General features: G+C 40.3%; 1 protein-coding gene across 1 annotated transcript in view; it reads left to right on the top strand.

Moving 5' to 3' along the window:
* The window catches only part of LOC126252093 (nucleolar protein 14 homolog), a 51,726-nt gene extending 25,232 nt beyond the window's left edge, over nucleotides 1-26,494 (top strand). The window contains exons 4-15 of the mRNA XM_049952954.1: nucleotides 389-693; nucleotides 1,069-1,238; nucleotides 3,374-3,468; nucleotides 3,570-3,800; nucleotides 3,991-4,158; nucleotides 14,520-14,704; nucleotides 15,221-15,388; nucleotides 15,474-15,638; nucleotides 15,726-15,895; nucleotides 15,988-16,326; nucleotides 20,102-20,257; nucleotides 25,787-26,494. Coding sequence (XP_049808911.1) covers nucleotides 389-693; nucleotides 1,069-1,238; nucleotides 3,374-3,468; nucleotides 3,570-3,800; nucleotides 3,991-4,158; nucleotides 14,520-14,704; nucleotides 15,221-15,388; nucleotides 15,474-15,638; nucleotides 15,726-15,895; nucleotides 15,988-16,326; nucleotides 20,102-20,257; nucleotides 25,787-25,895 — 2,261 coding nt within the window. The 3' untranslated portion in view covers nucleotides 25,896-26,494. The remainder of the gene's footprint in view (nucleotides 1-388; nucleotides 694-1,068; nucleotides 1,239-3,373; nucleotides 3,469-3,569; nucleotides 3,801-3,990; nucleotides 4,159-14,519; nucleotides 14,705-15,220; nucleotides 15,389-15,473; nucleotides 15,639-15,725; nucleotides 15,896-15,987; nucleotides 16,327-20,101; nucleotides 20,258-25,786) is intronic.
* Nucleotides 26,495-27,195: the final 701 nt, after the last annotated feature.

Here is a 27,195-nt window from a genome sequence, read left to right as displayed (position 1 = left end):
AACCTTACACTTTAATAATTAAAAAAGACTTCTCTTACTAAAACACAAATAATTAAATGAAAGAAATTTAAAAAGTATTCATTGCATATTGAGTAGCACTATTGCTTTGCACGATAGTATTGTACAGTAGTTGACTATGGCTCAATTTCTAAAATGGCTACTTATGTCAGACCACTAGCATTTTTGTCCTACTTGGTGTCAACCTGTAGTGAACCACAATCAGTTCTTGAAGAGGATACGCTGATGCACAAAATTATATGTGATGGTTGCTTAATGTTTGGACTCATTAATACTTTTGTCTCATCTTTTTATACACTTACATACAAAATGACTTAATGTCGCAGATTTCTGTAAATAGATTGATAATGTCTTCATTATATTGTTACAGCTAATTTTGTAGAAGATGCTCATTTTGGTGGTGGTGTTTTGAAGAAAGCTGATGAAAACAAAAGAACAAGGAAGGATTTAATTGAAGAACTTATAGCTGAATCAAAGAAACGCAAAGCTGAGAAGCAAAGGAACAGGGAACAAACAATTGAGCTCACTGAGAAGCTGGACAGTGAATGGAAAGATCTTCTTCCCATAGTAACAACAGTGAAAACTGGAGCTGCATTAGTCAACAATGAAGAAATTTCTAAACCTGATTCATATGATACAGTAATGAAGCAACTCATATTTGAAGCACGTGGAAAGGTATGTGGAGACCAGCAATCTGTTTGTACATTGCCATATTTACCATATAGTGGAGATGCTGATTTGCAAATAGGCACAACAGAAAGACTGTCATAAAATGAGCTTTCAGCCAACAAGGGTTTCTTCACACACACACACACACACACACACACACACACATGACCGCAGTCTCTGGCTGCTGAAGCCACACTTATATAGTTACATTCCATCCTGGATTTTCCATTTTTGAATTGTACATTAACATATTAATTTTTACTTTTGAAATAAATCTGATAAGAATTTGCTTGGTTACTAACATGTAGCACCCATAACTCTTATTTCTCACTGTCGTAATGACTTCAAAATTACATACATAATTGATCTAATGTTTTCTAGCCATCAGATCGTTTGAAATCAGAAGATGAACTGGCAAAAGAGGAGAAGGAGCGTTTAGAAAAGTTGGAAGCTGAACGCTTACAACGAATGCATGGCCTCAATCCATCTGAAAAAGGAACATTGACATCTGCAAATTCACGACTACGGAGTGCTGATGATTTAGATGATGGGTTTGTTTGATGTCTTTATACAATTGTGAATACACTGAATTTTAAAAATGAATGGAGTTGAGCAGGAATAGTTAGTTGTTAATTGCATAACATTACTGCTTTTGTGTTTTGTGTTAACTTATATGTCATATGTATTTTTAAAAATTGTGTTTGGTATTGAAATAACTCACTTATTTTCTTTTAAGCTACAAAAATAGCACAAGTAAGCCTTCACTGAAACTGTAAAATGGTGGAATTGTCATTTTGTTGTTCAGTGCTGACTGATGAGGTAAAAGATTACCTCCAATTACTTGAGACCTACATACAGCATTCAGGGCACTTAGAAACATTTGTAACAAATATCAGAGATGATTACCAGGATCAAAAGAAGATAGTCTTATGAAGATATGTTGCAGAAAACATTGTGACTTAATTAAATGCTACAGTGTTACAAACCATACAGCATCCACATGACGAGAGATATTCAGTGTGTGTGTAATGAATAATAGTTTAGCATGGACTAGCAAAGCCATTCACTGTTAGCTGGATCTAATCAAGCAGCTGTACAGGAGTATCAACAATGTAGTAAAATACAGATTGTTACTTACCATGAAGAAGACATGTTAAGTTGCAGACAGACACAAATAAAAGACACTTACATAAAGCTTGTGGCCACAGCTTTCATCAGCAAAAGAGAAACACACCTCATGCACACTTGACTGCCAACTCCAGCATCTCCGGCCAGCATACTGACCCCAGATGCTGGAGTTGGCAGTCGTGTGGATGAGGTGTGCTTGCTTGCAATGTATGAGTGATGTGTGTTTCTCTTTTGCTGATAGAGGCTGTGGCTGAAAGCTTTATGTAAGTGTCTTTTAATTGTAACTGTTTGCAACTTAATGTGTTTTCTTTACAGTAAGTAGCTATCTGTCTTCTTCCTACATTGTTGATATTCCTACCTGGAGTTTCAATTGTTTGAGCTGTACAGGAGTAATGTTTTCCAAATCATTGTTGTCAGGAAATGGTGTGGTATATACCACATTACATTGGTCAGGAGATACTCCTTTTTGGTATCTGAATGACATTTTGTTGTTATCGTATGTGTAACCAGTTTGTCGCATATTGTATACATGATATACAGTCTCGTAATGTGTATAAATTTTGTATCTATCATAAATGTTTGAAAACTTCACATGTAAGGACCACCAAGAATTGCCAATGGACTAAACCTTTATTCCCTCCCAGTTTTGCTCGACCAGTCACCATTAGGGAACATACAATTACTTTTATCAACTTTCAGGCTATTGTTCGTTCTGTGGCATCAAAAAACGAAATTAAAAAACCCCATCCTGCATCACTGAAACTGCTGTCTACAGTAAAATTATTTTCCAATAATAGTAAAAGAAGATCCTGAATCACTGAAACTGCCATCAATATTAAAATTACATTTTAGTAAAATTAAAAAGAAACTGTCCTGTGTCATTGAAACTGCTGTCAGCAGTAAAATTACACTTTACTATTTGTTTCAATTTCAGTGACACAAGATGGTGCTTCACTTTATTTTTTGGTGCTCTGGCAAGAACAATATTGTGCAGATTGATTTAAATATTGTCAATGAATGTTAGGTAATGATGATCAGTTGATGAAAACTGGTAGCCAAAAAAAGGTTTATTTCATCCACAGCTGTTGGTGGCTCTTAAAATTGATCACTTCTTTATTGTAGGCTCTGTTGAACAGAGAACACCAGTATAAAGTCATGAGAAGTTGAGGTGGCTGAAAACTTTCTGCAGAAGCTTTAATGAACATTACCGAGCCAGGTGGCGCAGTGGTTAGCACACTGGACTCGCATTTGGGAGGATGACGGTTCAATCCCGCATTCGGCCATCCTGATTTAGGTTTTCCGTGATTTCCCTAAATTGCTTCAGGCAAATGCTGGGATGGTTCCTTTGAAAGGGCACGGCTGACTTCCTTCCCCATCCTTCCCTAATCCAATGAGACCTATGACCTCGCTGTTTGGTCTATTCCACCAAATCAACCCAACCTTTAATGAACATTCACTTCTCTTATATAAAATGTATTTTGTGTCAGAAACATAATTTAAGCAAATTGGGAGTAAAATTTTGAATTCACCTGTGTTGTTTTTATTTTTTAAAATAAAGGTTTGACTTTGAGAGTGGCCAGGACACCATGTTGACCTACACTGCTGATGGGCAACTCCAGCTACAAGGTGATGAAGGTGTTGCAGAGAAAACTGGTACTTTTATTGTGTTGCCCGTGTGGGACATAAATCTCCTTTGAGTCAGCATTTCATTGTAGATGTTGCTTATTCCCCTTTTTTATATCTTGTATCCACAGATAATGGTAATGGCTGCAATGATGATAGTCAAAGTAGTGCTGATGATGACTGTGGTGGTGGCAGTAATGCTGGTGGTGGTGGTGGTGGTGATGATGATGATGATGATGATGATGATGATGAAGAGGCAAATGTGGATGATGATGAAAGAGTTGCAAGTGAAAGCAGTGAAGAGGACAACCTATCAGACTTGAAAGAAGACAGTGAGAGTGATGATGACAGCAGTGCCAAAGGTATGCTTAATTGTTTGAGGTTTCTGTAGGTTAGCCCAGTCAAGACCAAAAACGTGTAAAGCTGTGTTCCCTTTTTATTATAACAAATTTCAGTTATGCACCTTTTTTACCCTGTGAATATAAAATATCCACTGCAGTTGCACAGTTGAAGAAAGAATTTGTCTGTTGGAGTAATATTCTATTTTTCCAGGCAATGAAAAGAAAAACAGTGAGAAGAAATCCAGTTCTCAGCAACCAAACCATACAAGTGGACAGAAGTCTACCGTGAAACAAAATATTAACAATATCAAGGACATATTAATGGAGAGAAAGAAGTTGATGGAAAAGGCGAGAGAAGAACTGCCTTATACATTTAAAGGTGACTGATGGGTTGATCATGTCCTGCGCATATTATCTATGGATATTAGTGCCTGCATTAGCTGAGAAACTTTTATACTTTCAAATATGTTGAGGGAAAGAGATTAGTTTTGAATTTCTCTCATGTTGTGTTACTTTTTTTCTGCAGGCTTGTTATCAGCTCCAAAATTTTTGTAAAAATTTCAGCTTGAAATAACATGCACATTAAAAGCAATTTGTACATTTGTTGAATCATAGGATTAATTACTTTACCTATCAACAATAGATGCATATATGAAGCTAGTAGTATGTGATTAAGGTGGAACAGTCTTAAGTTTGTGGAAATAATCTGCGTAGTTTGGGAACTGTAGAGAAACAGGAAGAAACCAAATTGCAGTTTGGTACAGGTTTGAAAATATTGTAACTCATGTAGAAAATACTCGTGATGAGTTGGCAGTCAAGTAGAGGGAAGACTGTCACTATAGAGGGAGGCAAAAATGTGGCAAAATAAGAGAGGCTGTGACCAGGAAGAAGGTATTGTATTATTTCTAGGCATCAGTTGTTGTAGAAGCACAGGATCTTTGAAGAAAAGTTAGAAACAGTTTAATTTTTGTGAGATATTGACATCTGTTAGATTTAGGTGTCCACATCATGTCACAGTGTGAGGTGTATGAGCTGTCAATACAATATCATCTTCTACAGTCTGTCTAATGCGTTGGTGGTTGATTGAATAGCTACACAAGAAATTAGCCCAATGGTGTAGGTGCCAAAAGCCATGAAATACTGTTTCCAGAAATTAAAAGAAATTAAACATCAAATCAAAAAAAATTGTTCATTTAGTAAGTATCCAAGTATAAGTGCATAATTAAATCATAGACACTTGAATACGATATTTAACCATCAGAACATAGAGCATCATTTTTAACTTCACATTACTAGAAATGTGCAAATGAAATAAAAAAGAAAATGAGTGCTCCTTTGGGACTTTTCAAAATGAATATAGAATATATTAAGTAAGGTAATGAGTGAATTACTTGAGACTTGTTGGGGAGTTTAAAAAGGTTGTCTAAACACTGGTGCAGTATCATATTGTATGACTTGTCAATGATACACATTTCCAATTGAAGAAAAGAAAATAATGAAGATGAGATCTTAAAGGACTGCAGATATTCATCCATTGTGTGTTGCAGTTAAACAGTAATGGAGGTGTGTGTCCAAACATCTAGACAGTGGGTAGAGGCACTGTTCTCTCACTAACAGTTTAAAGAGTGTTTCTGCTTTAGTGTTTCATTTATTACCACTGATTCCTGTTGCTGTCGTCCTTGACTGAAAATCCAAAAATATGTGCTAAAGAGCATCTCAGAATATGCTATTGAAAACCTGGCGCTTTTTCAGTAATGGCTGCACTCGTGATAACACTTTTTTTGCATCATCAGTCACCTGATTGGTTTGCTGTGGCTTGCCTCGACTTCATCTCCTGTGCCAACCTATACATCTCAGAGTAGCACTTGCACCTTATGTCCTCAATACCACTTGCACCCTACATCCTCAGTTATTCTTTGGATATATGTCCTCAATACTACTTGCACCCTACATCCTCAATTATTCATTGGATATATTCCAATCTCTGCCTTCCCTCTACAGTTTTGACCCCCTGCAGCTTCCTCGAGTGTCATTGAAGTTATTCCATGATGTCTTAACACATTTCCCATCATCCTGTCCCTTCTTCTTGTCAGTGTTTTCCATATGTTCTGTTCTTTGTCAATTTTGTAAAGGACCTCCTCATTCCTTATCAGTCTACCTAATTTCCTTCTATAGCATCACGTCTGAGAATACTTTGATTCTACAATAGAAAATCCAGGATGGAATGTAACAATACCAGAGAAGGAAAGTTGCTACTCACCATATAGCGGAGATGCTGAGTCGCGATAGGCACAATAAAAAGATTCACACAACCATAGCTTTCGGCAATTAAGGCCTTTGTCAGCAGTAGACACACACACACACTCACGCAAACGGAAACTTGCACACACACCTGCAGTCTCAGAGAGCTGAAACTACACTGCGAGCAGCAGTGCCAGTGCATGATTGGAGTGGCGACTGAGTGGGGGTAAGGAGGAGGCTGAGGCAGGGAGGGGGATGGATAGTATGGTGGGAGTGGCGGACACTGAAGTGTAGCAGTTTAGACTGAGGGCAGGAGAGAAGGTGTGGAGGGGGAGGGGGTAAGTAGCGGAAAAGAGAGAAATAAAAAGAAATTCAAAGACTGGGTGTGGCGGTAAAATGGTGGCTGTGCAGTGCTGGAATGGGAACAGGGAGGGGGCTGGATGGGTGAGGACAGTGACTTACGAAGCTTGAGGCCAGGAGGGTTATACGGGAACGTATGATGTATTGCAGGGAAAGTTCCCACTTGCGCAATTCAGAAAAGCTGGTGTTGGTGGGAGGACCCATATAGCACAGGCTGTGAAACAATCATTGAGAGGAGGAGTATCATGTTTGGCAGTGTGTTCAGCAACAGGCTGGTCCACTTGTTTTTTGGCCACAGTTTGTCGGTGACCATTCATGCGGACAGACAGCTTGTTGGTTGTCGTGCCTACATAGAATGCAGCACAGTGGTTGCAGCTTTGCTTGTAAATCACATGACTGGCTTCACAGGTAGCTCAGCCTTCGATGGGATAGGTGATGTGAGTGACCAGACTGGAGTAGGTGGTGGTAGGAGGATGTATGGGGCAGGTCTTGCATCTAGGTCTATTACAGGGGTATGAGCCATGAGGTAAGGGATTGGGAGCAGGGGTTGTGTAAGGATGGACGAGTATATTGTGTAGGTTCGGTGGACAGTGGAATACCACGGTAGGTGGGTTGGGAAGGATAGTGGGTAGAACATTTCTCATTTCAGGACACGACGAGAGGTATTCGAAACCCTGGCGGAGAATGTAATTCAGTTGCTCCAGCCCCGGATGGTACTGAGTTACGTGGGGAATGCTCCTCTGTGGTCGGACTGCAGGACTTTGTACAAAAACAAATCTCCCGTGCCTTCTCTTTCCAGTCTCCCGCCACCTCCCAAAGTCCCACAGTCCGGCCACAGAGGAGCATTCCCCTCGTAACTCAGTACCATCTGGGATTGGAGCAACTGAATTACATTCTCCGCCAGAGTTTTGATTACCTCTCGTTGTGCCCTGAAATGAGAAATGTCCTACCCACTATCCTTCCCACCCCTCCTACCGTGGTATTCCGCCGTCCACTGAACCTACACAATATACTCGTCCATCCTTACACAACCACTGCTCCCAATCCCTTACCTCATGGCTCATACCCCTGTAATAGACCTAGATGCAAGACCTGTTCCTTACATCCTCCTACCACCACCTACTCCAGTCCGGTCACGAACATTACCTATCCCATCAAAGGCAGGGCTACCTGTGAAACCAGTCAAGTGAATTACAAGCTAAGCTGCAATCACTGTGCTGCATTCTATGTAGACATGGCAACCAACAAGCTGTCTGTCCACATGAATGGCCACCGACAAACTGTGGCCAAAAAACAAGTGGACCACTCTGTTGCTGAACACACTGCCATACATGATACCCCTCATCTCAATGATTGCTTCACAGCCTGTGCCGTGTGGATCCTTCCCACCACCACCAGCTTTTCTGAATTGCACAGGTGGGAACTTTCCCTGCAATACATCCTATGTTCACGTAACCCTCCTGGCCTCAACCTTCGTTAGTCATTGTCCTCACCCATCCAGTCCCCTTCCTGTTCCCAATCCAGCACTACACAGCCATCATTTCACCACCACACTGAGTCTTATAATTTCTTTTTATTTCTCTCCTTTCCGCTACTTACCCCCTCCCCCCTCCACACCTTCTCTCCTGCCCTCAGTCTAAACTGCAACACTTCACTGTCCGCCACTCCCACCATACTATCCCTTTCCTCCCCTCCCCTCCCCAGCCTCTTCCTTACCCCCACTCCCATCATACACTGGTGCTGCTGCTCACAGTGTAGTTTCAGCTCTCTGATACTGCAGACGTGTGTGCAAGTTGCGTTTGCGTGAGCGTGTGCGTGCGTGCGTGTGTGTGTGTGTGTGTGTGTGTCTACTGCTGACAAAGGCCTTAATGGCCGAAAGCTATGATTGTGTGAATCTTTCTATTGTGCCTATCGGGACTCAGCATCTCCACTATATGGTGAGTAGCAACTTTCCTTCTCTGGTATTGATACTTTGATTCTCTTCTTTCTGGTTTTCTCACAGTCCATGATTCACTATCATACAATGGTATGCTCCAAGCATTCATTCTCAGGAATTTCTTCCTCAAATTATGGCCGATTTTTGACACTAGCAGACTTCTTTTGGCCAAGAATGCTCTATTTGCCTGTGCTAGTCTGCTTTTTATGTTACCTTTGCTTTGCCAGTCATGTGTTACTTTGCTTCCAAGGTAGCAGAATTCCTTAATCTCCTGTAATTTGCAGCCAACAGTTTTGATGTTAAGTTTATTGTTAATCTCATTCTTGAAGTTTATTATTAATTGCATTCTTGCTACTTCTCATTACTTTCGTCTTTCGTCAGGCTACCATCAGTCCTTAGTGTCAGCTCATTTGACTCTTTAATTTCATTCAGCCAACAGCCCTTACATCTTACATTTACTTTTTTCAGGTTTTCAAATTTCTTGAACCATTTTACATTGCCGAATGCTTTTTCTATGTCAACAGATCCTATGAAGGTGTCATAATTTTTTTTCTCAAGTTTTGCCTCAATCACAACTGCCTCTTTGGTGCCTTAACCTTTTCAAAAACAAAACTGATTGCGATCTTACAGATCCTCAGTTTTATTTTCCCCTCTTCTTGTCTAGCTGACAGTGCAAGAGGTCTCACACTTTACAGCCCTCGCTAGCTACCTTCAGGATTGTGTGGATGATATTTTTTCAAAAATTTGATGGGATGTCACGTCTCACGGATTCTACACATCAGATTGAACATTTGTTTGGATGCCGCTTCCCTCAATTATTTTAAAAATTCTGAAGGAATGTTTTCTATCCACTTTTCCTTATTTGGTAGGAAATCTTCCAAAGCTCTGCTAGACTCTGACTTTAATATTGGGTCCCCTATGTCTTCCATATTGACTCCCATTTCTTCATCTTTCATGTCACCAGACAAGTCCTCCTCCCTGCAGAGACCATCCGTGTGCTCTTTTCATTCATCATTATCTCCTCTGCATTTGACACTGGAATCATCATTACACTCTTAGTGTTGCTACCATTATCTGTAGTTTCACAAAGGTTGTTTTTACTTTTCTGTGTGCCAAATAAGTCTTCCCGATGATTGTTTCTCTTTCGATTTCTTCACATTTTTCCTGCTGTTATTTTGTCTTGTCTTCCCTCATCTTCCTGTTTATTTTGTTCCTAAGTAGCTTATATTGCTGTATTCTTGTCTTTTGTAGATGAGTAGAAGTAATTCTTCTGCTACTTAAGGTTTGTGTTCTGTTGCTATCTTTGTCCCTGTTTCTGTTTGTCCAACTTCTGTGATTGCCCATTTTTAGAGATATCCATTCCTCTTCAACTGAATTGCCTAAGGTGTTATTCATGACTGCGGTATCTACAGCATTCCAAATACATTTTGTCATTCCTCAGTATTTAAGTATACCACTTCTTTTCATATTGATTCTTCCAGACATTTCTCTTAAACTTCAGTGTATTCTTCATCATCACTAAATTGTGATATGAGTATGCAGTACAATCCTTCATCTGATTTTGTAATCTCGATCTAAATGGTGTAATCCTGCTGTAATCTTCCTATGTGTCTCTTGGTCTTTTCCAAGTGTACCTTTTCTCTTGTGATTTTTGAACAGTGTATTTGCTACCACTAGCTGAAACTCATCGCAGAATACTTTTAGTCTCTCCCCTCCCTCCTTCATGCTAGGAAGTCCATATTCTCCCATAACTCTTTTGTGTATTTTTCCCCTACTACCATGTTCCAGTACCCCATGATTACTAGATTACTGTCTTTACCCAAGTATAAGATGACCCTGAATATAAGATAACACCCACCCCTTTTTCTAAGACGATCCTTGAGAAAAATTTATTTTTAAAATATTCTGACTAATCAAAATTACAAACTGTTTTATTGAGATAAATGTATCTGCCGAAAAGTTAACATTACACCGATTCTAAACTTATGCCATTTATAGATTGTCTACATTTTAATAATACTAGGAGAAATACACTCCTGGAAATTGAAATAAGAACACCGTGAATTCATTGTCCCAGGAAGGGGAAACTTTATTGACACATTCCTGGGGTCAGATACATCACATGATCACACTGACAGAACCACAGGCACATAGACACAGGCAACAGAGCATGCACAATGTCGGCACTAGTACAGTCTATATCCACCTTTCGCAGCAATGCAGGCTGCTATTCTCCCATGGAGACGATCGTAGAGATGCTGGATGTAGTCCTGTGGAACGGCTTGCCATGCCATTTCCACCTGGCGCCTCAGTTGGACCAGCGTTCGTGCTGGACGTGCAGACCGCGTGAGACGACGCTTCATCCAGTCCCAAACATGCTCAATGGGGGACAGATCCGGAGATCTTGCTGGTCAGGGTAGTTGACTTACACCTTCTAGAGCACGTTGGGTGGCACGGGATACATGCGGACGTGCATTGTCCTGTTGGAACAGCAAGTTCCCTTGCCGGTCTAGGAATGGTAGAACGATGGGTTCGATGACGGTTTGGATGTACCGTGCACTATTCAGTGTCCCCTCGACGATCACCAGTGGTGTACGACCAGTGTAGGAGATCGCTCCCCACACCATGATGCCGGGTGTTGGCCCTGTGTGCCTCGGTCGTATGCAGTCCTGATTGTGGCGCTCACCTGCACGGCGCCAAACACGCATACGACCATCATTGGCACCAAGGCAGAAGCGACTCTCATCGCTGAAGACGACACGTCTCCATTCGTCCCTCCATTCACGCCTGTCGCGACACCACTGGAGGCGGGCTGCACGATGTTGGGGCGTGAGCGGAAGACGGCCTAACGGTGTGCGGGACCGTAGCCCAGCTTCATGGAGACGGTTGCGAATGGTCCTCGCCGATACCCCGGGAGCAACAGTGTCCCTAATTTGCTGGGAAGTGGCGGTGCGGTCCCCTACGGCACTGCGTAGGATCCTACGGTCTTGGCGTGCATCCGTGCGTCGCTGCGGTCCGGTCCCAGGTCGACGGGCACGTGCACCTTCCGCCGACCACTGGCGACAACATCGATGTACTGTGGAGACCTCACGCCCCACGTGTTGAGTAATTCGGCGGTACGTCCACCCGGCCTCCCGCATGCCCACTATACGCCCTCGCTCAAAGTCCGTCAACTGCACATACGGTTCACGTCCACGCTGTCGCGGCATGCTACCAGTGTTAAAGACTGCGATGGAGCTCCGTATGCCACGGCAAACTGGCTGACACTGACGGCGGCGGTGCACAAATGCTGCGCAGCTAGCGCCATTCGACGCCCAACACCGCGGTTCCTGGTGTGTCCGCTGTGCCGTGCGTGTGATCATTGCTTGTACAGCCCTCTCGCAGTGTCCGGAGCAAGTATGGTGGGTCTGACACACCGGTGTCAATGTGTTCTTTTTTCCATTTCCAGGAGTGTATAATAAACAAAAAGAAGTGGTTTACGATAATTTTTGGACCATTTTCTTTTGTACCTTATTTGCTTACCAACCCAGTAGTTAAAGAATGGCTTATTCGTGAAATGAGATAAATATTCGTATTACAGGTTTGACTTGTGGTCTCTCAAACAGAATTTCAGTTTTAATGTTAATGTAACTTTTCTTGATTTTTATTTTATGGTGACTTTCTTTTTAGTGATTTTTTTTCCATACAGAATTTTCCCTTAAAATATCTATTACGTGGTCAGTGGTATCACCATTTTTAATCTTCATCATCTGAACAGCACAGCCGTGAAATTTATATCTTCGTTGTCACAAATATTTGGCTCTTTCATTCGAATATGTTGTTATTTCTGAGGTTGTCATTACAGTGGAATCTGTGAACATGGCTAGTTTTTTTTTCCATCCAACCCTTCCATAACGGCTGAACTTTAGCAATTGTGAAAAACAGACTGCAGTATCTTCTAGTGTGAATATCATGTGTAACAATACCAACTACTACATAAATAAAAGATTGCAATTAAGATTCAGTCTCATTCTCGAACTTTCACTCGTACCTCGATCTAGTGATGTCTATTGCTGCTGTCTCCATGACCGGTCTTGTCGCTATAATTTATTCTCATGTTAATAATTACTGTCAGTTTAATATGATTTATTTCCTTTGTTAAGACATTTCATCCTGGATTAATTTCCTTTCTTTTTCCAACTGAATGTCACCATCATGTTATAAAGCTGAGTAAAAAGCTGGTAATTTACCCGGTATTCCAATACATGAACAGTGAGCAAATTTCTCATTTGTAATCCATTTAGTAACTCATTACTGTATCTCATTCGAAATAAAATATTGGTCTGTGTTTTCTGAAGGACAGCATATCTTTAGGCTACTTAAAAAGCATCATTAATGTGCGTATATGGTATCCATACATTTATGAGAATGTTTGTTGTGAGCCTGTTCAAATACAACAAAAGTTTGTAATATGATAGAATTTAATACTATTTCCTCTTCTGTTTCACAGAATTGTCAAATTTTAATCAGAGTGATAGAATGTTGTAGTGGCTAGTTTATAGCTTCTCGCCTATCTCTTGCACTAGTGCTGCATGAGTCCATATCACATGATAGTTGACATCGGTACTGTATCAAGTGCTTCGGCGTATTGAGAAATCTCTAGCCTGTTGGAATGCGAGTAATGTTTGACAAACACTACCCTTCCGAATTCAAAATAAATGTGCACATGACCTCAGTTGTCAGAGCTGCATCTCTAAATTTAAGATGACCCCGATAAATGTAAAGATTACCCCTATATACTATACTCAACAATGTAAAAATGTTGACCTCAGCAGCAGAAGTTTAATCTGCGAATATTAGACGATCTTGCATTTTTTGAATGATGAATTTGGGAAAAAAATGTCTCTTATAATCAGGTAAATACGAAATCTCCTTGTACAAACTGAATTACCCATTAAGTATCTTCATATATTTTCTTCTACCTCTTCATCTTTTGCATGTGATGTCACTGTGTATAAATGAACTATTGTAGTTGGTGTTGATTTTCTGGTGATTCTGATGAGAACAACCCTATCACTTAACTGCTCACAGTAATACACTCTGCCTACCTTCCTATTCATAACAAATCCTACTCTCAAATTACCATTTTCTGCTGCTGTTGATGTTACCTTATACTCATATCCCCAGAAATCCTTATCTTCTCTCCATTTCACTATACTGGCACCCACTACATGTAGATGAACTGCTGCATTTTCCTTTTCAGATTTTGTAACTTCCCTACCAATTTGAAACTTCTGACATTCCACATTCCAACTCATAGAATGTTACCTTTTCGATGGTTATGCAGTTTTTTTCTCATAGTTACCTCCCCACTGGCAGTCCCCTCTCAACGATATGAAAAGGGGCTAATCTGGATTGTTTTGTCAGTGGAGAGATCGTCATGACATTTTTTCAATTGCAGGTCACAGGTTGTGTGCGTACATGTTGTCTGTCTTTAATACAGTGGTTTCCATTGCCTTCTGCATCCTCATGCTGTTGATCAATGCTGATTCTCCAGCCTATAAGGACGTTTCCCACCCCAAGGGCAAGAGGTTGCCCTAAAACTCTGCCTGCTTCTCCAACTTCTTTGACAAGGCCATTGGCAGAATGAGGGTGATACTTTATACTGGAAGTCTTCAGCCACTGTTGCTAATGATTTTTATTCAAAATTTGCAGAAGCTGGGATTGAACCAGGACCCAGAATGTTTTGATTACAGATCAGTAACACTACATCTAGACCACGGGCACACCATATCTTCCCTGTGGCTAATAATACTGGAGTTGAGTGTTGTGGTGGTTCTACTATGTCTTGGGAGTGTGGTGGGTAGGAAAATATGTAGCAGCATATCTCATTACTGAAACTGGAGTTTTGCCCGACAAACTGTGTAATAGGTTTCTAAACACAATAGTGTTGTATATGAAGGAGACTGCCCTTACAACATTTATAAGAATATTAATAGTTAACATTACTACTTGCCTAACTTGTGACCTGTTTTTGCGAAGTACAACCCCCTCTCCTCTTGTCTTGGCTACAGTTAATGTTCACAGTTTTAAGTGGGATTTTTAGACTATAAGTTGTTATTTAAAATGACATTGGTTTCTGTGTTTGTGTGTGATTATGTAATATTTCAATTGTAAGTTGTTATGGATTTCAAACAACCAGTAAACTTGTTTTATTTCTATAGTGCCGGACTCATATGATGATCTTCAAAACACATTATCACATTGGGGACTGGACCATCAGACTGTGATCATTGAACGAATGCTGAAATGCAATCATCCTAGTCTGGCAGAGGGAAACCGAGAGAAACTTCAGGAACTATTGAAGTTCTTGTTACAACATATTAATGACTCAGCAATATCAGACGAGGTTCAGCTTCAATATTATTGCTGTTACTGTATATAATTATCTGCTGTGTTGTTAGATTAATGCAATTAGCAAATGCATTAAAATGTTAGGACACTTTGCACCACTATTCAGTATTTATGTTGTTATAGAAACTAATGATATAGTCTTGTTACACATGCTGCTCTGTCTTACTGTCTTGCTATTAAAAACTGGAATGAAAATTTTTACTAATTGACTAAAAAACTGTTTTCTTCTGAAGTGTGTTAAAGCAACAAACAAACTTGGACAAGGGCACCAAATGGACATTTTTGTATATTGTAGTAGTACTGGATTGTACTTTGACTTGCATCACAATTTACTAGCAAGAACCCTTGCCCATATGTTTCCTGTTTAGTGCAAAACTCTTTAATTTGCCTTCGTAGTAGTATTTTCTCTTCTCATAAATATATCTGCTGTCAAATATGGTGATTAAGTCTGTAGAATGCACTAATCTAAAATTTTATATAAATGATATTTACCGGTTTCTCTTGTGTGCAGGATCAGCAGTCACCACAGTGCTTTTCAGTGCTTGATCGACTGATTCCACACATATATGACCTTACACACATGTCACCAGTTAGTGCAGGACAGAGTGTTCTTGAAGTTATCAAAGAAAAGCAGACAGATTTTCGAAATTCAAAGAGAACGTATCCTGGGTGTGACACAGTGAGTTCCAAACTTCTGCAATAATAGTCTGTTCTTGTAATTAACATTTTCATTCATTAATATGTTGTTTTTGTTACATTTACAGTTAGTATTCTTGAAGCTTGTGTCTCATCTGTTTCCCACATCAGACTTTAGACATCCTGTCGTTACTCCTACTATAATCTTTATGGAACAGATTTTGTGGGAATCACGCATCCAGAGCAGACGAGATGTAGCCACCGGTCTTTTTATTACCACACTCTTGCTGGAGGTACAGTATTGTACAGTATTCTAAGGGGATTAACCAGTGTTGTGAAACTCCACTCTTCATTCATGTCTATTCATAATTTTTTTTCAGTATTCGGTTCTTTCCAAAAGATTCTCACCAGCTGCTGTAAACTTCCTCTGTGGTGTGTTGTACTTGTCTGTTGACAAAAGTGCATACAAGTCTGTAAGACCAGTTCCACCTTTCAAAAGTAAGGGAGAAGCAAGTGGATTATTAATACTGTCAGAAGATTTTAAGACAGCGTAAGTACCACCACTTCATTGCATATGAGGTTTTTCCTGTTTACATTGAAATTTTTTTTCCATAATTAAACTACCCTGAGTTGTCATTACAGGGACTTCGTTACAAATCACAAAATGAATCTCTCTGATTTGTTGGAGGATGCTGCAATTGACGACAACTTCAAAATACGAGCTCTTTGGACATCAGTAAAATTATTGAGTGCATTTCAGCAGAATCTAGAGCCATTAGCCAGTAGTTTTGAAATATTCAAACCTGTATCAGTGCTGATTAATCATCTAAATACTGAGCAGTTCCCACCTGATCTGAAAGACGATATTAGTAATCTGCATGATAAAATTGAGAAGATGTCTGTGAAGAAGATCTGCCATCTGATATTTGAAAAGAAGAAACCAAAAGCTCTTAGACTCTACGAGCCAAAAGTTGAACAGGTGTAAGTATTTTACACTGAGTAACTTACAGAAAGTTTATTATATTAAGCTAGTATGTCCACTTAAGAGCATTCATCTAATCAGCCAAGAGTGTTTTCAGGGTGAGTCATTGAGACCAGTGATTGGTTGGTTTTTTAATACCAAGTTGTTTATACAAATAGCTTCCTTTGGCATTTTTTTCCTCAGGAAAAACTAAAAGATATATGAAATTTCCACTTCCTTTTTAACACGTACATGAGAGGATCGGAAGGTAATGCACAATACTTTTTTTCTCCCATGGTATTGCAGGTGCAATGTTGAAATTTCATAACAATATAGTTTATAGTTTGTGCTACAGATGGTATTTTCGTGAAATCTTCTCGGGTGATCAGCCGAGTAAAGGCGTCGTCTTCTCGCAACGTTTCGAAGGGTTTCGTACCCATCATCTTCGCTTGAAGATGATGGGTACGAAACCCTTCGAAACGTTGCGAGAAGACGACGCCTTTACTCGGCTGATCACCCGAGAAGATTTCACGAATGGAATACGCCGAGAAAGTCTCAAATCACAGATGGTATTTTGTTTTCAAAAAATGTTTGAATGTTTGTGAAATCTTATGGGACTTAACTGCTAAGGTCATCAGTCCCCAGGTATTTTGTTTTCATGTATAGCTGTAGCAAGATAAGCCTGAAGAATCACAAAACAAATATGACACACATTTTGATGTCATTGGCTTGTGAAGAGCAGTGAAGTGAAATTCAATATTGGGGGCCAAAGGGCATGTACCGAATGAAATTCACAGGGACATGCATGGCTTGTATGGGGCTGACTGTATTGACTGTAGCAATGTCTCCAGGTTGTGTGCGTTCTTCCAAGAGGGTCGTCTGAACCTTAATGATTTGCCATGCTCTGGCCGACTGGTAAGAGCTGCAACCCTGCAGAATGTAGGAGCCATTGAGGTAGCATTTTTCAACAACAGGCATGTGCACCTGCGAACCGTATTACAGCAGTTCAACATTTCCTGTGATGTGGTGTCGTATATTGTTCATGACACATCGAAATTTTGTTAAGTTCGTTCTCACTGAGTGCCTAAGAACATGACAGACAACCAAATGGCCAATGAAACATGACACTCTAAGGAGTGGAAGCATGCTGGTTCCCCAGGGGGGAATCACATTGTCTCAGTCTACTAGGAAAGTGCTTGTGACAGACTTCTGGGAGATACATTGGTGGACTTTGCTTAACACAGGACTGCTGTTAATGCTGCAGCCTACACTAAAGCTTTGGTCAAGTTGAGTCATGCCCTTCGTAACAACTTCCACAACATTAATGCCGACAGTTTAAAACTTCTTCATGACAACACTGTCCACCATGTTTGTGCTCCAGGCTTTGCACCATCAAACTTTCACCTGTTTTGTCCCATGAAGAACTTCCTGGCCGGCCAACGCTTCGTGACAGATGCGGAAGGGAAATCAGCAGCCCACTGATGGCTGGCTGTACTCAAACCAAATGGTCTTGTATGAGCAGGGCATATTGAATTGGTACCACGGTGGGAGAAATCTGTTGAGAACATTAGTGACTATGTAGACAAGTACTTAAAAGATATAAGTTCATTTGTGATTAAATCATTTGGTAATAAAATTATTGTGTGTTAATTTCTGATCTTCCCTTGTATATTAGAAGTGAACTGTTAGCCTCATAATATATGTCAGCTGCAGAAAGTGTAAGGTTGTCTCACTTATTCCTTTGAAAACAGCTGCGATGTAGAGAACACTCTTGCCATAAAATGTGGCACAAGAATAATATTTGTTTTTAATTCACTTGCTTTCTAATTCACAAAATAGTTATATTTTATTATCCTAAGTGTTTTTAAAATATCAAGAGATGTGAATTATCATAAAATAAATGTAAACAGAGCCAAAACCCATGAAAGAACTGATGTAAGCTACATCATATTTATGAACAAATACTTTTTAAATTAAGTTGAGGGTAATTCTGTGATGATGCTACAAACTTTCAAGGATGATGGGGAAGGGTAAATGTATCAAGTTGAGGTAAGGGATTCTGATCCAGAAACAGAGCTGAAAGTTATATGCGAAAATTGTTCTGATATCACTGACTGTGAAATACATGTACCAGTACTGTTGACTGTAGCGTAGGCAACTTTCAGAGGTGGTAGTATGGACCAAAACAAGAAAAAATGTCCAGTAAAAATGGGCTCTTAAATGCCACTTTAAGAGGTATGAGCACTTATTCATCTTCGCTGCAATGAAATTCATCTCTTCTACTGAACAAGTGCTCATAGCCTAGTGCATTTTAGGTCTTATGCACAATAGAATTTTTTTTTTTTTTCTTGAATGTTTGTTTGGTGAGTGGTCCCCTTTACTCCTAAATTATTTACATTCTGTTAAATTAATTACTTCATCATCAAGTAATGTAGGTATTGCATTTCACACCAGTTTATTTTCCGCATTCATAAACTTGCTTAACTCAATAGTGTAACAAACAAAACTTGACATTATGTGTGGATCTGCATTATCTTTTTCCAAATTGTATGACCTCTACAACATACTAGGCATTTCTTGTTCTTAAAAAAAAAAAAAAAAATTTCACTCTGTTCTGTTGGTTACAACAGAATTGTAATTAAAGAATACTGTAATGTGATGTTTCGTACTTCCCAGGGTCCTTAGAAAACCAAAAGAATGGCAATTGTGATGCCTTTTTTGTTATTGCTGCAGTTGAGCTTAATTTGTTCTCTTTTGTGAAAACCACATTACAGATCAGTAGACACAATGCTATTCACATTCATTGAATGTTGCATTCAACAGTTTGGCTGCTTTATGTCTAGACAATTGATGGTCAGGCAGATTTTTTCATGTTGTGAGGTCCGTTCAAATGATGGATGTGAATTGGCAACATCAGGCAGCATAATCATGACCAGAATTAGCTAGTATATTAAGAGCACAAGATGGGAACTGTCAAATGGAGCTGTTCAAAGCAAGTGGAATCTGCAACTGCAAAATCTGAGTTTTTGAGAATGTGGAAACTATCCTGGCCTGTTAAATAAGTATGAGTCATACTGTAATGAAAACTTGTTATTGGAAGGTACTTTTTTTATTACAATTGTAAATTGGGAATAAAGAAAACTGTTCGACTATCAGTGGCTCTGCAAGACCAGTAGTGTTTTTTAAGTTTACTACTCCCTGATACTCCTAAGTTCAAAGTTTGCTTGACTGCTGTATACTTGCACAAGAAAGAAGACAGCTCAAAAAGTGAGCCCGTTGTATCAGTCATTTTGCCAGTTCATGATCTGGTTTCAGAATTTTTTGTTTTACCAATATGTAATGTGAAACCATCTGGTATCTCCAGGTCTCTTCCTTGTAAATAACCTTCTTTTGCGGTTCTTAATCCAAGGTGGTAATGACAGTAGAAAACACACGGGAGCAGTGGGGATGCGTTCTGCTCAACACCATAATGCAGGCCTAGAGATGCCCTGTGTGTAGCAGTGGATGTTAAATGGCTAATGGTGCTGCTACTGGTGGTGCTGGTGCTGCTGCTGCTGCTGCTGATGATGATAATGATTAGTTTGTAGCTGAGATGAAGTGGTTCTCATGGTTCTGTATATCAGATAGAATCCTTTAGTGTGTGTCTTCCTCCTACTTTTTTCATATTTTGTGTATAGATTGACAGATGGAATACTGTCATATGTAAATTTTATTTTAGTTGCCCTCCTCATTGTTTAACATATTGCTTTATTTGTGGTCCTTTTGAAGAAATAATTTTTTTAATGGCATCAACAGGTTTGACTGCAAGCGCCGTCGACCTATGGGACCAGAGAAGCAGGAACGTGAAAAATTGCTGCACAAATATCGCCGTGAACTGAAAGGAGCTGTTAGAGAGATTCGGCGAGACCGTGCATTCTTGACAAAGGTCAAGCTGAAACAGACACTTAAGAGGTATGTACACCATTTTTGTTTTTAGTAATAACAATAAATGTTTATGTAAACATTGGAATCTACAGTTGCCAGTGCAGTAAGCTGTTGGTTATGGAAAACAATGAGGATGCCATTTTAAACTCAGTTTTTCCTTTATTTGACAGCAATTGTTCTTATAATGTGTTTGCTTTGTAACTAGCACAATTTACTTCATGACATGCTTAGAGGGAGTATCAATGACATATCCTGATAATGTTAAATTTAACATATTTATGTTCCGATTTCTTGGGAACTATCCAAGGTAATAAAATGAAACTTTTCCAGGATATAGAGTCATACTTATACGTTCAGGGTGAGATGAGTTTTTTAAATGAAGACAGTTAAAAATTTATGTGATTTCTTAAAAAAATATATATATATATTTAATGCTCAAACTATGATTGGGGTGTCTCTACCATTGTAGACCCACATAATACCACTGTCAATTACGCCCTCAGGAGATTATGGCTGAAATGCGTATCATATGGAGAGACCAACAGATCTATAAGGCCATGCAGCCTCCCACATTCTACATCTTATGCTTTTACCCTTAAAAAGCCTATTTCGGCAGCCAATGGTTCTACACAAACGGAGGTTGCTGGTGTCAGTACTAGTACCTGTGTTTGTCAGTGTACTTGTCATGCTGCAGTTATTTGTGAGCCCATAGTCCCTCCAATAACATCATAGAAAGCCACAGTTACCACCTTTGCAGAGCTCACAGTACCTGCAAAGGCAGAGTATTGTAAAAAATCCAGCACTGCCTCTGCTGCTGTTGCGGTAGTTCCCACGAAGCCCTCCCAGGCCAAGAAAGCAAATGGGAAGCTTCTGTCACAGGCATAAATAGACAATAGACCATCAGACCATGTCGATGTGATTCGACTTGATGGCTCTTCTGCTTCTGCTTCAGAGCCAATGGACGGCGAATCTTCCCGGGGCAACCATCTTGCCCTCAAGTATAAACTCCAACCATTGTGGGCTGCCCTCCCTGGCGGAGAGACGACCATGATAAATGGCTCCCATACTATAGTGGAACATGAATGGGTTCAGGATTCATAAAGGAACTGAAACTCCTGACACAGGCCAAATCCCTGTGCTTGTGTTTATAGGAAATGCACTTCGAGGCTAGTGATGCCCCTGTGCTATGGGGCTATACCCTCCACTGTAAGGATAACCTGACTGAGGAATGAGCCAAGGGAGGTTTTGCTTTGACAATGGCACACACCATACATCTGCTCTCTCCTGAGTTACTGATCTTAAAGCAGTAGCCGTTGCAGTTCATGTAAGTTCGACGATCACTCTCTGCTCCCTGTACTTACCTCTGCAAGGTACAATAGAATCTGAGGCTCTTGTGGGCCTTATTGAACAACACCCCTGCCAGTTTCTCCTACTGGATGGTTTCAATGCCCATAATGTATTATGGGGCTCACACTATACTTGCCCCAGGGGTCGAGTGTCGGAGAATCTCATGATGTCTCAGGAACTATGCAGCCTTAACACAGGCAGTCCCACACATTTCTCGGCTGCTACTGGGTCATCCTCCACCACTGACCCCTCTTTCTGCTCTCCAGCCCCTGCACTACAGCACAGTGGGAAGCGACTGAAGACCTTAATTCCAGTGATCATTTCCCACTGCGGATCCACCTACAGGACGGGGGATTGCTGGAACATAAGCCACCAAAATGGATTATCAGCAGGGCTAATTGGGCTTTCTTCAGCCTTTGGCTGTGTGTTTGAACACGCCAGCGTCCAGGAATGCGTAGACCACATCACGCATGTGATACCTTGTGCCACCGACCTATCCATGCCACTGTCTTTAGGTCGTCTGAGGAAGCAAACTGTAGCTTGGTGGAGAGATGCGCGCATTCAGCCATCTGGGATAGGCGTGTGGCTCTTTGACAGTTTAAATGTTGCCCAACAGCAGACAACCTCACAGCCTATCGAGTCGCGAGAGCCAAGGCTCAACACTCCATTAAGGGGAGCAAAAAATGGCCATGGCAAGCATTCCTGGACTCCTTCAACCATTTCACTTGTTCTACGAAAGTATGGGAAGCCATCCAGAGGATTTCCAGTTAACAGTCATTTACTGACAGCAGCTGTGCTGCAGCAGGGATGTCTCCAAATGACACTTAAAGAGACATTGCTCAGACGCTGGCCTAACATTTTGCACAAAATATAGCTGATGCAAGCCAGGATTTGGCATTTTGTCACTGCTGTGCAGCCATAGAGAGGGACAAGCTGGACTTCGGATCCGACTGTTCTGAGGCCTACAGCTCTTCCTTCTCCAAGTGGAAGCTCGAATCGGCCTGTCTGAGACTCGTGACACTGCACCCGGTCACAACCAAATCCAGTGCTGCATGATTCGATATTTGCCAGTGGTGTCAAAGGAAATCCTCCTCAAATGTTTTAATCTTATATGATGGCAGACAGGCAATTTCCCCAACTTGTAGAGGGAGGCAATTCTGATACCTCTCCTAAAACCAGGAAAGAGCTGCACATATCCCATTAATTACAGGAGTATCACCTTAATCAACTGCATAGGAAAGACACTGGAGTTAATGGTTAACCATCATCTGGTGTGGCTGTTAGAGACGAGGCAACTCCTTAACCATTCTTAGTGTGGATCCTGAAGATTTTATTCCACTGTTGACAACCTGACTCTGCTCGAGGCAGCTATTCAGTAGTCTTTCCTATGTAACCATCACTGTATTGGTATATTCTTCATATCAGTAAGGTGCACAATACTACTTGGAGACACTGCATTCTCACACAACTGCATCAATGGGGCTTTCATGGCCACCTCCCCATCTTCATACGACCTTTCCTGTCTCAGCAGTTTCTTAGGACCCGAGTTGGTGACTGTCTGTCAGATTGTTTTGAGCAGGAGAATGGTGTTCCTCAGGTGAGTGTTTTAAGGATTACCCTCTTTGTCATAGCCATAAACAGTATCACGTCTACGGTAAGGAGTACTGTACAGTGCTCCTTATTTGTGGATGACTTTTCTGTTTTCTGTTTCTCCTCTAGTGTTGCAACAGTGAGCCAGTAGTTGCAACTTACAGCGCGGAGTTAGAGGAGTGGGCTGCAAAGACGTGTTTTCAGTTTTCTGCAAATGAGTGTGTGTGTATTCATTTTAATCATTCTCATTGTATTTTTAATGTGCTTGACTTGCAAATAGGGACAGCATCCTACATTTTAGAGACTCGGTGAGATTTCTGAGCCTCATTTTTTATTCCAAAGTGTCGTGGTTGCCACACCTGCGAATGGACACAGGCAGACAGTGTTTGTTGGTAATGAGGATCACCCTGTGGCTAAACATGCTTGGTGCACGGCCAGCACATCTTGGCACAGTGTTACACCGTCCGGGTTATCTGGATACTTCCCACCGACACCAACCTGTCAGAACTCCGGAGATGGGAACTTGCCCTTCAGTATATCCTCTCCTCTCGTTATCTGCCAGGCCTCAACCTCCGCTAATTTCAAGTTGCCGCCGCTCATACCTCACCTGTCTTTCAACAACATCTTTGCCTGTGCGCCTCGACTGTCATCTCTGCCCAAACTCTTTGCCTTTACAAATGTCTGCTTGTGTCTGTGTATGTGGGATGGATGTGTGTGTGTGTGTGTGTGTATGTGTGTGTGTGTGTGTGTGTGTGTGTGCGCGCGCGCGCGCGCGAGTGTATACCTGTCCTTTTTTCCCCATAAGGTAAGTCTTTCCGCTCCCGGGATTGGAATGACTCCTTACCCTCTCGCTTAAAACGCACACCCTTTCGTCTTTCCCTCTCCTTCCCTCTTTCCTGATGATGCAACCGTTGGTTGCGAAAGCTTGAATTTTGTGTGTATGTTTGTGTTTGTTTGTGTGTCTATCGACCTGCCAGCACTTTCGTTTGGTAAGTTACATCATCTTTGTTTTTAGATATATTTTTTCCATGTGGAATGTTCCCTCTATTATATTCAAATACAAGTTCTCTAGATTTACCTACCAGGGTGTTTCGAGAACTGCATCGTCTTTCTTCCAAGCAGTCCCATTTAAGTGCCCTGAGCAATTTTGTTACACTTTCATATAGTCTTTGCCAAACTGTTAATATCCTAGTAGCATGTCTGAATTCATTCAACATCTGTTAAGTCTATTTGATAAGAACTCCCAAACACTGTGACAGTCCTCTAGAATTGGTAACACTAGCATCATGTATATGGTTATTTTTACAGATGCATTGTATTTTTCCACAGTTCTTCCAAGAAATCCAAGCCTACCATTCACCTTCTCTGTTACTGATATTATGTGATTGTCCCATTTTGTACTGCTTCTTAGTAGTACTGCTAAGTATCTACTTGATTTAAGGTGCTCAAAAGATTTGCTACTAAACATGTAATCAGAAACAGTTGGGTTTTTTTCTTGTGATAAGCATTATCTTACGTTTATCCACATTTACAAGATTAAATAGATAATAAATACATTTTTCTCTGAGCTTTTGAAGAAAAGGTGCAAAGATCAAAACATTAAGAATTACCTTCTGTAATTGATTTTTTTTTATTACCCCTCCTTTTGCGATAATAAACGAAATTTTTGTCTTTTTTTCCCCCCACATGTACTAGGTTTTCTACACTGACTGTAGTGTTAGGAAGTGTAACTCCTTCATCTGAATTCATACACAATAAGCACTTTGATGTATAGCATTGGGTACCTCGTACCCGTAGATACTCTCTCCATTCTCAGTCTGTTCACAGTTATCGTAGGTGTGTAACTGTTGTATGGTTCCACATATCACAATTTTTGTAATTTTATCACAATAGCTTATGTGAGGTGCAAGCAATGTGCTTTCAGAATTTCTTGAAATGTGGATGCTCAAAATATTTAGATCAATCCTTAACACACAGTATGATACTGCTGTGCAATGTGTGTGTATCTATCAAATAAAGGTGTCACAAATCCTGAAATTTTTGATTAAACTTTTGTGACTTCTTCTGTCAATCCATTGTGATATAGATGCCAGACAGGTGAGTACTACTTGTTGATGTATCATGTGGGCATCTCATTTGCATCCTGTAAGTTATGTACCTATTGAGCAGCCATGCCTTCCTAGAATCCTCCCAGTAAATCATTGTTTAGTGTTTGCATTTCCCTCTTTGACCCTGATGTTTGTTTTCTGATGTAATAATATTAAGCGATATCACAGCATAGTAAATGGTACAACACATACATATTTTGTCTACATGTGGCTACCATTTTACATTTGTGTATGTTTTCAGGCACTTGCTGTAGTATGTTAGCAAGTGCTGATCATATTATGTGAGAGAAACTTTGCAGCTCAATCATCTTTGTAAGTGAGCTATGATGATGATAATTGAGTGTTATGGACAGCTGTAATCTTACTGTTGCAGTCTTGCTGCCTCTGTTGTGAACACTTACTAGTTTGCTTTTCTGATTATTTGTCATATGGATTCTGTGCAGTGTATTGATTAATTATTTTAACAGATTTCTAATAAAAGTTGCTTTCAATGAAAAATGTTTGTTTGCAGTGACCTGGAACGCAAAGAAAAGGTTAAGGAAATTTTTGGAAGTGCAGCTATGCAACAGGGTGAACTTAATCTTCTGAAGAGGAAAAAGGAAGCCGGTCGTAGACATTGAATAGAAGAACATAATGCCACATCTTTGTGGCATCAGTGTTGCTATGTGTGACAGATTTCAGAAGAAGTCTGTGAAAATTTGAAATGTGCTGCTATTAGAACCAAGAGTACAGCTGTCATCCTACACAGTACTTGTTCCAGTATCTTTGTATTATAAAAGATCATCTTGGAGAAGCTCTTTTTACTGATAAATTTACTAGCATGAAATTACATAGTCTGGAATGTTAACATTTCAGCAGTGTAAAACCCTGCACATCCTTGCTGTTGAAATTTTGTGTAAATACCTATCTCTCTCTCTCTCTCTCTCTCTCTCTCTCTCTCTGTCTGTCTGTGTGTGTGTGTGGGGGGGGGGGGGGGTTGAGAGAGAGAGAGAGAGAGAGAGAGAGAGAGAGAGAGAGAGAGATGTAATAGAGCTTGAGCAGGTTAATTATCCTGAAATGACTGCACCATAGGAGTTTATCACCATACTGAATAAAGTGCTGTCAAGCTGTATCAATAAGACTTGGACAGTGCAAATAATTGTAAATACTGTAAGATATTTTGTAATTTAATTTGTGTATATTAAATAAAAATGAATTGTACTTCTATTTTTACTATAGACTAAGTCTCTTACTTTTGTTATGTTTCCCTTACACACTTGTCACCATCAGTATGGTATCATTTGTTAGGTTATTGTGGAAAACAAGACATATTGATGTTTTGTTTCATGTGCAGAAAGGGACAAATGGCAAGTGTTTCTGCACTTGCATGATACTGTGACATCATCTGTTCTATTTGGGTGTCCATACTCTGCCACATACAGTGTTGATGCACTAACAGTTTTGTACAGACAATCCCCCAGTGTCCTTGTTGAATTAACTGTGACATGTCTTTTTGCAAAACTTCAGGAATCAACACATATGACGGTCCACTGTTATTTTAAACAAGAATCCCACCTTGACGTATAGCGAGGCTATGCCAACGTGCAAAGTATCTGCGCACTACAGAGTTCTTTATGATATGCGGTGAGTGAGGCCAAGATGTGTGAATGTATTTTAGCAAAATGTCCAAATCTGAATCAGCTTCCTTACCTGTGCAATTTTCCTATTGTTCAGAGGTGAGGATTGAAGAAATTCAGAATCGTGAGCATCGATGTGACAAGAAGATGCATCAGAAGCGTCAAAGTCTGTATCAGGGCCAATCAGAAGACATGAAAGTGCGTCCGCATTACCATGTTGAGATGTTGCACATACATAACCTCGTACTGGTGTTGAGACAACCACAGAGCCCATCCTTGCAATTTTTGGGCAGTTCATACAGGA

This window comes from Schistocerca nitens, chromosome 4 (genome assembly GCF_023898315.1).
Source record: "Schistocerca nitens isolate TAMUIC-IGC-003100 chromosome 4, iqSchNite1.1, whole genome shotgun sequence".
NCBI lineage: Eukaryota > Metazoa > Arthropoda > Insecta > Orthoptera > Acrididae > Schistocerca > Schistocerca nitens.
Note: the sequence above shows the minus strand (reverse complement) of the source record. Positions and strands in the feature narration are given on the sequence as shown.